Below are 14,490 nucleotides of genomic sequence, written 5' to 3'. Positions count from 1 at the left end.
CAGCAAAAGAAAGGTAGGGCAACTGCTATTAACACTATCACCTCTACAGAAAGTATTGTTCACTATTCTATGCAGCCTAGTTCCATAAATATATATGCAAAAGAACTGGAAAACAAAGTCAAGGCACACTTCAGTATTCAAGGTTGCACTTGAGTCAGTTCAAAATTAGACGAAACTAATTCCATATCAATGAGACATAATGGAAATCAGCCATGTACTCTCAAGTCTTTGATGTATCTAATTTGATTACTCCGTGCTGCTTCTTCCACTTACAAAGAAAATTGCATCCTTTTAACTTGAAATATCACCTTCCATTTTCATGGTGTCTTATAAGAGAACTTATGAAAGAAAAGAGGTATTGACAGAGGCCTCTGATTTGTATTAATTTATTAAAATATGTTTGCTTGCTTGACCACACAAGCTCTTGAGTGTTGACTGATTGGAGGTTCCACTGCATTCCTCCACTGGAGGTTTCATAATAAAGAGGAATTCTACCTAAGAAACCATATGAAACCTGCAGTTAATCATGTTGCAAATCCTTTTACACACACTGAGAAGCCATGATTTGCTACAACAAATATACGTGTGCATTCACCATATATTTGTTTATTTGAAGGCATTTGTATTTTGATTTCAGGTAAAGCTAAGATATTGAGTGTAATCTACAAAGAAAATAACAGCATGCCGGCTGGTGATTTTGCAAATTTCCTCTTGCTTGAATGCACTATTGCTTAACAGTTTTGAGATTCTATACTTGAGGACCATAGGGGAGCTCAAAATCAAATCAAATCAAACTTTATTCACGTAGCCAACAGGCCATTGCGACTAAAAATACAGATAAAACAGATAAAAATACTGGGGAAAGACCAGTCAGGTACACAAATATATAAAAATACTAATAAATCATATGAAACCCCCAGGCTAAAAGGCCGTTCAAAGGTGGCCTCGTTCGAGTTGTCTGTCAAATTGTGGCCCTTAGTCTCATTGCCCTCTCAATAAATCTGGCGACCTTCTCTGTTGTCTGGATGTTCTGGTCCGCTAACAAATAAAACATTGCGGCCGCTGATGAGCGACCTGGGATGGAAAGTAGGAAGGGAGTAATGATCTCGCTCCTCAGGTCTTTGTACAGGGGGCAGGTCAGAAGAACATGTGACACTGTCTCCAAGTTTCCGTCTCCACATGGGCAGAGTCGTTTCTCCCTGGGGAGTTTCTGATATCGGCCTTCGAGCACGGCAGAGGGTAGTACGTCCAATCTTGCCAACGTAAAAGCACGTCTATACTTTGGGATATTTAAATTATGCAGATAAGATGCCGGGGCATCGAAGTGCGAGGGGGGCAGGTGGGCAAACCATGCACAAAATTTCTTTGTTTTGGCCAAGTTGTTTTGTTGCTCGATATCCATCAGGCGCTGATCAATTAAGCTTTTTGCTTTAGAGGGGCCCAACATTAACAAATGCTGAGCATGTAGACCGCATGATAGAAGTTTGAGTCTCACCATTTTGAACCATGCGCTTTCGTGGGCATCCCGTATCACCTGGGGCAAGAGTCCTGTTGGATTTTGGTTTAAGCGGAGCCAATAATTAAGAGTTCTTTTCCAGATCTGTGTTTCCACAGATGGGAGACCAGCTTCAAGGCATAATGCTGCAGTTGGTACACATGGTGGAACGGCAAAGATTTGTCTTAAAAAGTTAGATTGAACCGTTTCAAGAAGATTGCATTGGGGAGCTCATACTTGGGCATTTTTCTCCTGTTGAGGGTTTACATCTTTAGACCTCCATGCCTGCCCTGCTCCACTATTGTCCTAATTCATCTGAAGCTAGCTGAAACTCACACATTTGCATTACAGACCTAAATACATCAGGCAATGTTCAGAAATAAATGTGTATAAATTAATGTTTCCCGTGTGGGAGAGGGGCTGCATTGGTAAAAATATAAATATAAGACACACTCTGATCTTGAGGCTTACAAAGCACTTAAAAAAATAGCAATAACTATGAAGTCAACAAACACAAATATTTTTCCAAAATATCCTGATACAATTGGATTCAAATTCAAATGTTTATTTCCCAAACAATGAGATGAGCTAAGAACAAGATCAGTGAAGCAGGACAGTTGCCTTTTACTCTAAGCCAGCAGAGGATTTCAAGGACTTCACATCCATATATACCATAGGATCTTGTAGGGAGAAAGTTTCCATTTGGATAATAAGTTCTCTGTTGCCCACGGGTGTAGCCAGGATTTTTATTAGGGGGGCAGGCCTTCTGTTGGGGGGAGGCAGAACCAATGTGATTAGTCAGTTAGTTAAGTATTTATGTTGTTTTACTTGAGCTAGGGGTACAGCTCCCTCCCTTCCCCCCTTGGCTACACCCATGCTGCTGCCCCATTCTGCCCCGGGATTCCCTAGGAGGAGCTGCATTGCTCCACAGAGGAAGATGCCTTCTATTTCTATCTGCCTTCTCTTCCCACAGCTACAGCTTACTTTGCTACCCACCAGGCCTGCATGCAACACCCCAACAAAACAGAGAATAATGTCAGGGTACATCTTCAGCAGAAATATACAATCTATAGCCACAGTAATCCAAGACAAGAAAAGAGACACACTTCTGAAAGATCCTGCATTGCATTGCAATCCTGATGATTTAAAATGCAAGAGGACTTTGGGGAAATGGCATTAAGTAGTTCCTTTCTAGGTTTAAGGAGTGCATTAAATACTCATAATGAATCTCAAATTAACTTACTTTCAGCTTGCCTCTTGCCATTTTGTTGTACAGAATCAATTATTACTGTATAAGCCCTAATGGTGCATCAATGGAAATATAAATTAAATCAACCCTTCATGCTCTTCGAACAATCCAAAGGGAGATTTAGGCCATCCAAGTTACATCCAAGTCCTATGCAAACATTTCATATTGTTGTTTTTCAAAATATTATGGGAAGTATGGTCATGAAATTGCCTTACAAGGCAGTGGCTTATAATGCACAGTCACATTTATGAATCTGCAAACATAGCTGTGGAAGTTCAGTGCAAAACTTCAATTCAGAATCCAACAAGACAAGACCACAAAGTAAATTAGGATCATTTATATCATAAAATGGCTGTTACAGAGAATAAAAACTGATCTTGGCATCATCTGAAATAAGAACTATAATTGTATTTAATAAATATGATCACTAATGATACTAATGCAAGTTGTAATGCAACATTAACAGTCCTTTTCCACCTCGCCAGCAGATAGAAGACTTATTCTAATACCAAACAATGGCACCCTAATAAACAGTCCTAAAGCAAGAAAGCCCATTAATAATGTAGCAGAGTAGATTACAAAAAGAAATGTTGCCATTGCAAAATATATACACTTACCAGGAAATCTGCCATCTGCAGCCAACAAAGAAATAAAGTAATTGTTGTTACAATCACAGCATTCTCTCTCTCTCTATATATATATATACATATACTGTATATGTGTATGTGTGTGTGTGTGTGTATACACAGTATATATTGACAATGGGAAAATTTCAAGCACAGAAACCAGTCTTCAGTGTGTCCATTCAATACATCAATTTCCTTTAATCATGTAGCACCATAGCTGTCAACCTTCCCTTTTTTTGCGGGAAATTCCCCTATCAGTACTATAGTCTATAGTACAGTACTGATAGGGGAATTTCCTGCAAAAAAGGGAAGGTTGACAGCTATCTGTAGCACTAGTGCACAGTCTACACTGGTCTCCTCTTGATCTTCAAAGCAGATGCTTGGAATAGTCAAAGTGTCATATATCGCCTGTTATTCTCAGTTATAATTTCTGACTAAATGTAAACTTGCTCTAAAATATAAACTTTCCCTCATTCACTCGGTTCAAAGACATTGCTCATATTGATGAGAAGAAAGATGCAAACAGCCTCAGTAGTGAAGCCACTACTGGGAAATGTTTGAGCACAATGACCATTTATTCTTGCTCCAACACAAACAAGAGGCAAGATCACAGCTTATAAATTAATGCAATTCCTTTGAAATGTGGGGTGCAAAATGAAACACAACGATAGACTTTCTCTGGGAAGGTGATAAAATCTTTTGTCATGTGACTACACCAAATCCTTGCCCCATGATGGCTTCCTATTTACTAACACATAGCTACCACATCAGTTATTTTAAATTACCCAGGGACCCTGAAGATGTTAGCCAGTATCAGGAGCTACTGGAACTAGAACCAGGAACTCTCAGCTCAGCATTCAGCTGCCTTGTGTGGTGAGCCACCGGAGTTGCAGCATCTTCCTGGGGAGTATAATGTTCTCTCTGGGTTGGCCAATGGCTCAACCCACAGAGACTGGCCAGTGGACCCCCCTAGACAGAAAGGACTATAAAATGGCTTCCTGTTTTGGTTGGGATTTTGCTTAAGTAGCAACCATCTACCAGGCTCTGCTATATTCTGGTTTTCTCCATTGGCTCTGACTTTTGGCTTAATAACTCTGGCCTGGCCCTTGGTATAGCTCTTTTTTGCCCATAGCAGATAGCTCAGTCATGACTACCAGGTGCTTTTAGCCCAACCAAAAATCTCCCAGAGGTGTGGTTACACATGTAGTACACTCCAGGATCCTGTAATCACACACCCCTTGGTAGTTTGGTTTCTTAAATGCATGAACATCCTTTCAGCTTGATTGAATCCTGTGTTTATGGCATGCAATTGTGAATTATAGGTGCCTTGAAGATACCATCCCAACTGCCATTCACAGGGTTAGCTAGCCAAAGGTGCTGTTAAAATTAATGATCCCATTAACTCAGCTCAGGCTCATCCCTTGATCATGTAAACAAATCCAAGGTTGAAACAAGTTAATGAGATCATTTCAGAATACAGGTAACTGATCTAGCTTTGCAACCATTTCAAAAGTGAAAAGTAAAATGGGAACACCATGTGAATTTAAGACTTGTACACAAATTAACAGTGACCTGTGTTTCTTTATAAGTAACCAAATGTGAGAAACAATTATATTTTGTCTGACCAGCAGAACACAAATCCATTTCTCATATGCTTCGTGATTTCCAGACAGCTCATTCTGCTCAAAAGGATTTTAAATGGACAAAATATGTTGCTGTGATCAGACAGCTTAAATTCTCTGCTTAACAAATCCTATGTTAAAATTATGCTTAATCAGTGTTGCAATCTACTCCATAGCAACAAATGGAAGTCATAAACACAGGATTATGGTTTCACTGCAAAATCAAGCAAAAGAAGATATGCATAAATATCTTTCATAGCCTATCTTGATGATAAGCCAGGGAAGACATATAATGAAAAAAGCAGTGTTTTGCTACAAAGCACTGTATGTGTCCCACCCACCCCCTTTCAAACATATTCTGTTGTGAAAAAGCTATTATCTGTTTTATTAAAAAATTCATATCCAAGTGTTCACAAATTAGCAAACATAAGATATGCAGAGAATTATATTCTTGATAGGGTGCTGTGCTTATTTTCTCATTTAACCGACAGCAAGTTTGCCAAAATAACAGTGTTTTAGAAACAGCTCCATTTTACAGGAAGATGAAACAGCCCAGGATTAGTAGCTGCCACAGCCAAGAAAGATTATTTTACATTAGAAAGCATTTAGACGTTGACTTGGGAGGCTCTGTATTTTACTGGGCAACCATTAATGCACAACACAATATTCATTGCTCAGTCTCTGTATAGTCTAAGCCATTTATGTAGCATCAATATTGCTGAATGGTCATTATCTACAGCTCCATGCTACACAAGGGCACTTCACATTGTCTTTTCAGATTATCTGCTGCAATTTCTGCTTGGACAACAGGAAGCAACAAAGTACTCTAGAAACAAACGTTAGAAAAGTGACTTTGACAGTTAAACCTGTCAATGCGTTGTGGTAGATGAACCTAGTGCCAAATTACCTTGATGTGTCTAGTGCCAGTGCCAAGCTGTCCCACAAAAAAGGTGAGCAGAAGTTAGTGGGATGGACCAAACCTTTGTGTGACAACAGCTTCAACAGAAGGTAGCATGTAACTATAATAATACCTTACAGGTTTATGGTCTGATCTTATGAGTTGCTGTAGTGGGACATAACAACCCACTGGCTATGTGAGGTCAAAGCTACTGTCCTTGCTCCAGCAGGGACATGGTACAGATTAAGAAAGCAAACTCTACAGTAGAGTAAGGTCATTAAGGATCAGAATGAGAAATATCCATATTAAAGGACAAAGAACTGTGTAGAAAAGACAGTGCTCTTTTCTCATAAGGCATTTTACCTCTTCCCCAAGCAATATGAAAAAGTTAGAAATTGCTCACCCTTTCAGACACTCAAATGTATATGACTGAAGCTGTGGTGGTCTTACAGTATCCTAAAAACTACTGGAGGAGCCACCTTTATGTACCTTGCTAGTTTTATGATGTTGCTGCTAAAACAGGAAAGAGTTCACATTGGGTGTTATCCAACTAAGTCACACTGAAGAGTAGACCCACTGAAATCAACTGACCTAAATGATGAGTACATTGATTTAATTGTCTACTCTAAATATGACTTAATTGAATATCACCCATTGTAGATTGTTATTTGACTTATAGATTTTGTTGCTGTTCTGGGGACAGATCTTATGTCCCTCTGTAGTCACAACTAAAAACAGTAACTAGTTGCAGCAAGTATGCCTGATTTGACACTTCAAAGCAGGAACTGTCAACATTTCAAGCCTGTCCCTAAAACCTATCAGGATTATAGCTGAATAATTTAACACAAAAGTGATAAGCTACATCAAATGACTGGCCCTGCTTTAAACCTAAAGGCAGACCCAAAACTAGATCACATACCGTACTTAGTATGTATATAGCACATGTAACTTGTTTAAAGCACTTCACATATATCATGTTGTAATCATTGCAGACTATCCTGTAAGGTAGGTCAGTATTATTATCTCCATTGTGCACATCAACCGCTGGAGCTGAGAATGGCTGGTTTGTGCAACAGCACACAGTGACTGCACAGCGTTATGTCAAATTGCAAACATATTTTCTTCAGTGTCTACCATCAAAGACTGCAAAAAAAAAAACATCACCTGCTACTAAACTAAGGCTGCTATCCTAACATCTGGCCAACAACAGCAGGATTCATTGAAGTGGCACCATCAGCTTCACATCCACAGCCCCAGGACTTGGGCCAGCCAAGGCAAAAGGTAGACCAGCAAGAATAAAATGTCCCTTTGCTGCATCAGTCTCAGGTTCAGATTGGGTCCATTATCATCACATGCTGGCAGTAGGGTTGCTACAGGATCTTCTGGGGTTTCTGCCAGCTTCCGCCCACCCACACGTTAGCCAGGCACATTGGGGCATTCCTCAATGATGGGTTTTTCTGTCAATGGAAGATCTTCCATAAGAGCAGAAGCCAGCATGGTTAGCAACAGTCAGGCAGAGAGACATCTCTGCCCCATCCAAATCCCTCCAGCATGGTGGGTTGTGGTTTGAATTGCTCTAAAAATGTATTGACAGTTTTAAATGTTTCCTGTTATTGTTAAAGGTAACATGCTATGTTAACAAACTGGAATTCACCAAACAACTAAAATTGCAGTTTATAACTCTCCATTTTTCACGCTATTCTTACAACATAATGTAAAATCCTTCATTATTCCCTGACAAGGCATGCTATCCTCCCACAGTTACATGGCTGGACAAATTAATCCACACATGACTACCTAAGGATACTACTGTATATTGCCTAAATTAGCTTAACTAATTAACTTATTAGCTAAAGCTGAGTGGTCAACTGTTGTGTGGGAATAGGCTACAACTGCAAATGAGCCCTACTGTCTTGTATGTTATGCAAAATTCAATTTACAGTCTAAAACTGTGACCCAACCATTTCAGCTAATGAATCATTTCATCACAAGGCTCACAGTAATTCCAATGACTGTCTAAAATTACACTGCTAATTTTGCAATTTTGTACTAGCCTCATAGAACAAACTTAATAAAGCTTATGACGAAAAGCTACAACTACCAGGACTTTTTAGTTTAGAAATAAAGGCAACTAGGAAACATTAGTGAGATTTATAAAATTATGCATTGGGAAAAGACCATAGCTCAGTAGTAGAGCAACTGTTTTGCATGCAGAAGATGCCAGGTTCAATCCCCAGCACCCCCAAGGTAGGGCTAGAAAAGAATCTTGTCTGTGATACTGGAGAGCCACTGACAGTCAGTGCTGACAGTACTGAGCTAGATGGACAAATGGTATGACTTAGTATATGGCTGTTTCCTATGTTCCTATGCAGAAAATGGCCAGACAGAAGTTTTCCTCCTTCTCGTAACACCACATTTCTGGGTCATCCAATGGAACAACTTAGCAGGAAACACAGGCCACAAAAGAAAGTACTTCTTCACATAACACAGAACTTTATTATGAAATTCCCTGTCACAAGCTTGGGTGATGGCCACTAGAGCTTGGATGACTTTAGTAAGTAATAAAGGAGATTTGTGGAAAATAGGTTTATGATTGGCTATTTGCCGTGATGGAACCTCAAAATTCATAGGTGGTATGTCACTGAATACCAGCAGCTGAAGCGCAAAGGCAAGGGGAAGGCTATTTTTCTCATGCCCTGCTTGAGGGCTTCCCATAGCCATCGTGTTGGCCATTGTGGGAAACAAGATACTGTACTGGACTGAGAGGATCTCTGGTCTGATCCACAGGGCTCTTCTTATGATCTTAAGCATCATTACCACTTGTGGCAATGCATATGAGCATGAAAGAAGAAACATTGTTATATTGCTGATCATGTAGTTTTGCTTCACAGGTGATTGAGAACTTGTCCTGCTAGTGCAATGTGTCTGTGCTATAAAAATGAACATGAATGTATTTTGATTTTTTTACCTAAAGCTTTTCAAAAGCCTCCAGCAATGCTGTAAGAACCTGCATACCGTGCACAAACCTCTGCAGTTGACAGCCCTACACCCCCCTGATGCATCTGTCTTCATGGTAGCCACTGAAGTGAACAGAATACTTTGTGCTCTTGCTGCTTCAGATTATTATGGCTAAGAATGCAATAGCAATAATCATATTTCTCTCTCTTTGAAAGGGGAAAATTATTCAGCCTGCTGAAAGGAGTAAAGCATCCTTATTTCTGAAATGCATAGATTTTAAATGTAGCTTGATACTTCTATATATTCGTTGACAGTTTCTTTTTGCAAAAAGTTTACAAAATTGATCAGACACACAGGGCAAGATCCACAAATTCCTACATGGCTGCCTCATTTCCCAACCCAAACTGCCAAACCCTGGCAAATCTCACATTGACAAGCAATTGTGCAACATCTACCAGAGCAGCCATAAACAGTCAGTAGCAATAGCTCCCAACAAGGAACTAAAAGCCTGGAGCACCTAGTAATGAGAAGAAAGGGGAATCATGGGCATGTGAGGTAGGGGCGGGTGGTAATACTAAAACTGCTCTGACAATTAATTGCTGTGACAGGTGCAGCATGTCCCTCTTTGCCGCATAAGGCGAAATGAGAGGTGCCCCCCCCACTCTGCTGTCACTGCCAGCACCAAAACTATGCCACACTGCCTCTGCCGCTGCTGCTTCTCTGCCAGCAGCATAAGCAGGGAGCAGGTTGGGCACACACAGTGGTGCCACCTTGGGGGCTTCCACCACTTGTGGCAGCTGCTTCATCCCACCTCATGAGTAGGCCAGCCCTGCCTGGCAGTACAAAAGAGTAGTCAGCTAGTTTGTGAACAGAATCTAAACTTTGAAAATTGCTCCCAGGCAGCTCAAATTGTTACCATCGCATTGCTTCAAAATTGACAGGCACAATGTTTATTATTGACAGACTGAATAAATTTTTTATAATTCATACAGGTACTTCACCAAAATGACCAAGGGTAGAAATATATGCAGCCCAAACCAAAAACATGAAAATTAAAACTATGTAAGACATAGTATAAAATTAAATTATTGTACCAATATGCCCAGCAGCAAAAACAGAAATTCAGGTGCCTAAGATACCTTCCCTTTCCCAAAAGTCAGGAAGATGAGCCATGTCCACACCCAAGATGCACCTCAGAGGGGAGATCATTCCAAAAGGCAAGGGGCCAGCACAAAGAAGCTCACCCACAGCCCTCATTAGCACACATTATAGCTCTTCTTATGCTAATAATTCAAAAGTGCATTAACAAGCAGTAACACACACCAGCCTTAAAAACAAAAACAAGTGACCTGTAAGAGGTCAGCACACTTACCAGACCATGAGAACACACGGGCAGAGGTGGTTCTGTCAGCATCCAAAGTGGCCATTTCAAGCTCTGCAGCTAATCACAAACGTCTCAGGCTAAGCTACAGCAATTTTTGAAAATATTTAGTGAGGTTAGAGGCAATCAGCTTTGAATTAAGCAAAAGCAGTGTTAGCAGAGTTATTAACATGATGCAGTGTACAATAAAGAGGATAATTAGATTCATTATATTTTATGTTTTCCCTCTACTGCAAAACTTGATTTTCCTATATCATAATTTTCAATAAATCTCACTGGTTGAAGTACCATTACCTACTTTTACATAATCTCAGCCTACTGTTCTATAACAAGAATGTTATTTGACATTAACATTTCTTATTATGCCAGATAATATTGGATATTTACAACAAAGAGAGGGGGAAATCCTCCACTAAGTTGAAATAAATTCCAGGTCCAAACGAAATGCATTTATTCTTTGCTTAATGAAACATATAATTGTTCTAAACCAAAATAGTATGCAATTACACACATTTTTCAATGCAATATTGCTATTATGGAGTTTTGAAGCTTTTCATTAAGGTACCCAACAACAGATTTCAAATTTGTTCAGTAGGTTTCTGTACTGGCTCAGATCTCATCTGTTGATTTCACCAGATATCTCAACCCTACTTTAGACATAACACATTATTTATAATATCCTACTTAAACTTCAACAAGGTTTCAGCAACCTGGTGACTGTTCCCAACTCACTTTTGGGGAAATTAGTGCTAAAAGGAATACAAGAAAAATCATAAATATAAACACTGGCAATTCCTGTTTCTTGGATACAGAAAAATATAGAGGAATGTGTCTGTTCTGTATGAATTTGGAAAATGTGGATGACAATTTGGGAAGCAATTGATTCTACAGTATCAGGACTGAATACGCTGCAACTTTTATTGCATCCTTCTGTGTATACAATGGTTTTAATTCAGCACAGTTCTTCATCAGGCCAGATACTAGCACATGAAGGACACAGATTAACTCAAGTATTTGTCAATAGCACTGTCTCTATTACTTACATAATGTATTTGTTTTGGATTTGTAATATCTGTTGTAGCAACCTCCTTTCTATTATGTCTGATAAAGGGCTCTGCACAACTCAGAAGCTTACATATTCTTACATAGCAGAAGAGAGTCTTGGTTAAATCAACACGCGGGGAGAAGCAAGGACAAGCAAGTTAGCCCCAACTCCCTTTGCTCTCCAAATGTTGTAGGGATAACTTCTTAAACAGGGAGTCTACTCTACCATTGTCTGATTTCTGAGAAATTTAGAACCCTGAAAATCAGTGTTCTGCATTGTGCAGGAACCTACATGAACAGAGAAAGTTCCCTGTTTCAGAAATGAGCATTCCAATTTGTGGAGGGATAGAGAGCAGATCTAGCACACTTGTCCTCACTCTCCTCTATCACATGTTGGCCTAACACTTCTGTAGAACACCGGAACAGGGCTGGTTTCTATTTTTTTTTAATTGTATAATTACATTTAATTATCTACATTGAAGAGGGGCATACTCAAAATTTCATTTAATTAAACTTGGGTCTACTCCCATGATCACCTTAGCACAGAGTGGCCAGCAGAAGCAGCTCTAACTAGGCTTATGGTTATATGCCAAAATATGACCCATTGAATTTTAGTAAGGCATGTACATGACATTCTCATTGACATGGCATGGAACTTGGCATTAATATGTTTCTTGTGGCCTACATCATACACTGAGGGTGCTGTGCTGCAAGAATACGTATTTAATCCTAGAAATATCCACATTCAGCAGTGCCCAAAATGTTGCAGAGATCAACTACATACTATTCAGGCTCAAATACAAGAAGTACAGTGGTACCCCGGGTTACATATGCTTTAGGTTACATACTCTGGTAACCCAGAAATAACGCATCAGGTTAAGAACTTTGCTTCAGGATAAGAACAGAAATCGTGCTCTGGCAGCGCAGCGGCAGCGGGAGGTCCCATTAGCTAAAGTGGTGCTTCAGGTTAAGAACAGTTTCAGGTTAAGAACGGACCTCCGGAATGAATTAAGTATGTAACTAGAGGTACCACTGTATGCATATCTGGCAGTAAGGAAGCTATGATCCTGTTCCCCCATTGGTCATAGGCTCCATGTCTCTGAGAACCTCACCAACTAGTGGATCACTCTCAACTAAACTGTTTGTTCATTCATCCAGTTTTGCCTGGACTGAAAGCCAGCGGGCCAAGTGATACACAGCTGCATAAATATGGATAAATAAAATTATTTTGTCAGTCTATAAGGCTTCAAAAATTATTTGATCAGTCTAACTCTGTAAGGCCTAAAAAAAACCCCCACTGCTTGCAGCACTGTTTCCAGTAACAGTATCTTGAAGAGAATAAAACACTTCTGATGTTGAGAGGAAGTATGACAGCCATCTTCAAATATCTAAAGGGCTGTCACATGGAGGATGGAACAAGCTTGTTTTCTGCTGCTCTGGAGGCTAGGACCAAAACCAATGGCTTCAAGTTACAAGAAAGGAGATTCTAACTTTCATAGCTCAGTTGGTTAGAGTGTGGTGCTGATAATCCCAAGGTTGCAGCTTTGATCCCCATATAGGACAGCTGCGTATTCTTGCATTGCAGGGGTTGGACTAGATGATCCTCAAGGTCCCTTCCAACTCTAAAATTCTATGATTCTATGACTAAATATCTAGAACTTTCTGACAGTAAGAGCTGTTTGATAGTGGAGCAGACTCCCATGAGAGATGGTGGACTCACCTTCCTTGGAGGTGTTTAAGCAGAGGTTGGATGTATGATCCAGTTGAGATTCCTGCATTGCAGGGGGTTGGACTAGATGATCTTTGAGTTCCCTTCCAACTCTACAATTCTATGATTCTATGAATATACTTTTCCTATTTATTACCATATATTTTAATATGGTCAGCTATTTTTGGTTGATAAACTATTTGGTAAAAAAATGTATTTTAAAAAATGTACTGTGCACCATCTATGTATTATGCTGGTCAAAATAACTTTTTACCATACTTATGGCATTTTTTAAAAGTACTGTACTATAGAAAAATGTGGGCCCCAATCCAAAGAAAAGGTAAGTTTTCACTTCTCATATACTGAGTCAGTAATGGTCAAAAGGTTTGCAACAATTCAACACAATAACAATGTACTGCCAGGAATTCTTGTGCATAAATTCTTGTGCCTATATAAATAGTTTTAGACCTCAGTGATGTTTTCAGGACACCCATTAGCATAATTTAAATGATCAGTTTTAAAATTCCCAGCAGTTTTCTTCCTTGCACACAATACAATTAAATAATCAGAAACTTATATTTATAATCAAATTAAAACAAATTAAAACATGTTTGCAATTTTTAGAGCTTAAGTTTATACTTGATTTGGCAACACTCCTTTAAGGCAGACTGGGAAACACATTCAACTCAAAAGATGGAAGGTTGAAACACTTTTGAAAAGGCCTGGGGGGGAAATTAAATTTATGCCAGAGCATAATTTCTTAGTGGTCAAAAGCTTCCCAACTCTGAGTGTGGATATTTTGTACTGAAATGGTGAACACCTCTGATTAGCCGGTGGGCATATAGTACTTTCAGTGGAAATGTCACTTACAGAGTCATGTAAGGTTAAATTGGAAGTCTGGGGTGCAAGTCATTGGTTATTGATCAATTTACACCTGGTCAGGTTTGGCAATGAAAACATATCCGTAAGCATGTATACTGCCATATAAAAGTTATGTTAGCATATGTATTGTAGAAACTGTGTGCTCTTTGTGATATTTTCTTGCCGCAGTTTGGGCCAGCCAGTCTTAGGATTCAAACAAAACTTCATAGGTCAAATACAAAATGTGAGGGGGAAGAAAGGGTATCTACCTTATTTACTTTTGCTTTGGTCTGAATTTTAAACTATCATTTGTAGAGTCACTATAGCCTATTCTATACTATTTGTCAGGTAAATAATTTAAAAGTCATGTTCTGAAGTGTGTTGTAATGGAACAAGCAAATCAAGGGAACCATAATAATTGTTCAAGGTAATAGTAATTTAAGAACACGTTAATGTTTATTAGCTTGTCTAAAACAATGATGTGTGTAGTAGGCTACTTATTTACAATATGCTCAACAGGACTTTGTTCTGAAAGTGCCTGGCTCTGGAAGTGATTTGAAATTTAACTATCTAATTAAATCAAATAAGTAGCAAAGTCACTCATCACTGGATAAAGTGAATTTCAAACATCAAGCCCAAATGATAGTC

The 14,490-nt window shown here is 39.2% G+C and overlaps 1 protein-coding gene across 4 annotated transcripts in view; it reads right to left on the bottom strand.

Annotated features, from left to right (window-relative positions):
• Positions 1-14,490, bottom strand: part of PHKB (phosphorylase kinase regulatory subunit beta) — a 146,224-nt gene that overhangs the window by 129,310 nt on the left and 2,424 nt on the right. For 2 of the 4 annotated variants that reach the window (XM_033156729.1, XM_033156728.1), the window contains exons 2-3: positions 10,221-10,314; positions 3,362-3,376 (exon numbers count right to left, since the gene is read on the bottom strand). The exons of 1 other annotated variant lie outside the window; for it this stretch is intronic. In XM_033156729.1, the coding sequence (XP_033012620.1) occupies positions 3,362-3,376; positions 10,221-10,275 (70 nt within the window). In that variant the 5' untranslated portion in view covers positions 10,276-10,314. The remainder of the gene's footprint in view (positions 1-3,361; positions 3,377-10,220; positions 10,315-14,490) is intronic. One more of the 4 variants, XM_033156731.1, reaches the window with a different exon arrangement.

The sequence above is a fragment of the Lacerta agilis genome, chromosome 8, assembly GCF_009819535.1.
Source record: "Lacerta agilis isolate rLacAgi1 chromosome 8, rLacAgi1.pri, whole genome shotgun sequence".
NCBI lineage: Eukaryota > Metazoa > Chordata > Lepidosauria > Squamata > Lacertidae > Lacerta > Lacerta agilis.
Note: the sequence above shows the minus strand (reverse complement) of the source record. Positions and strands in the feature narration are given on the sequence as shown.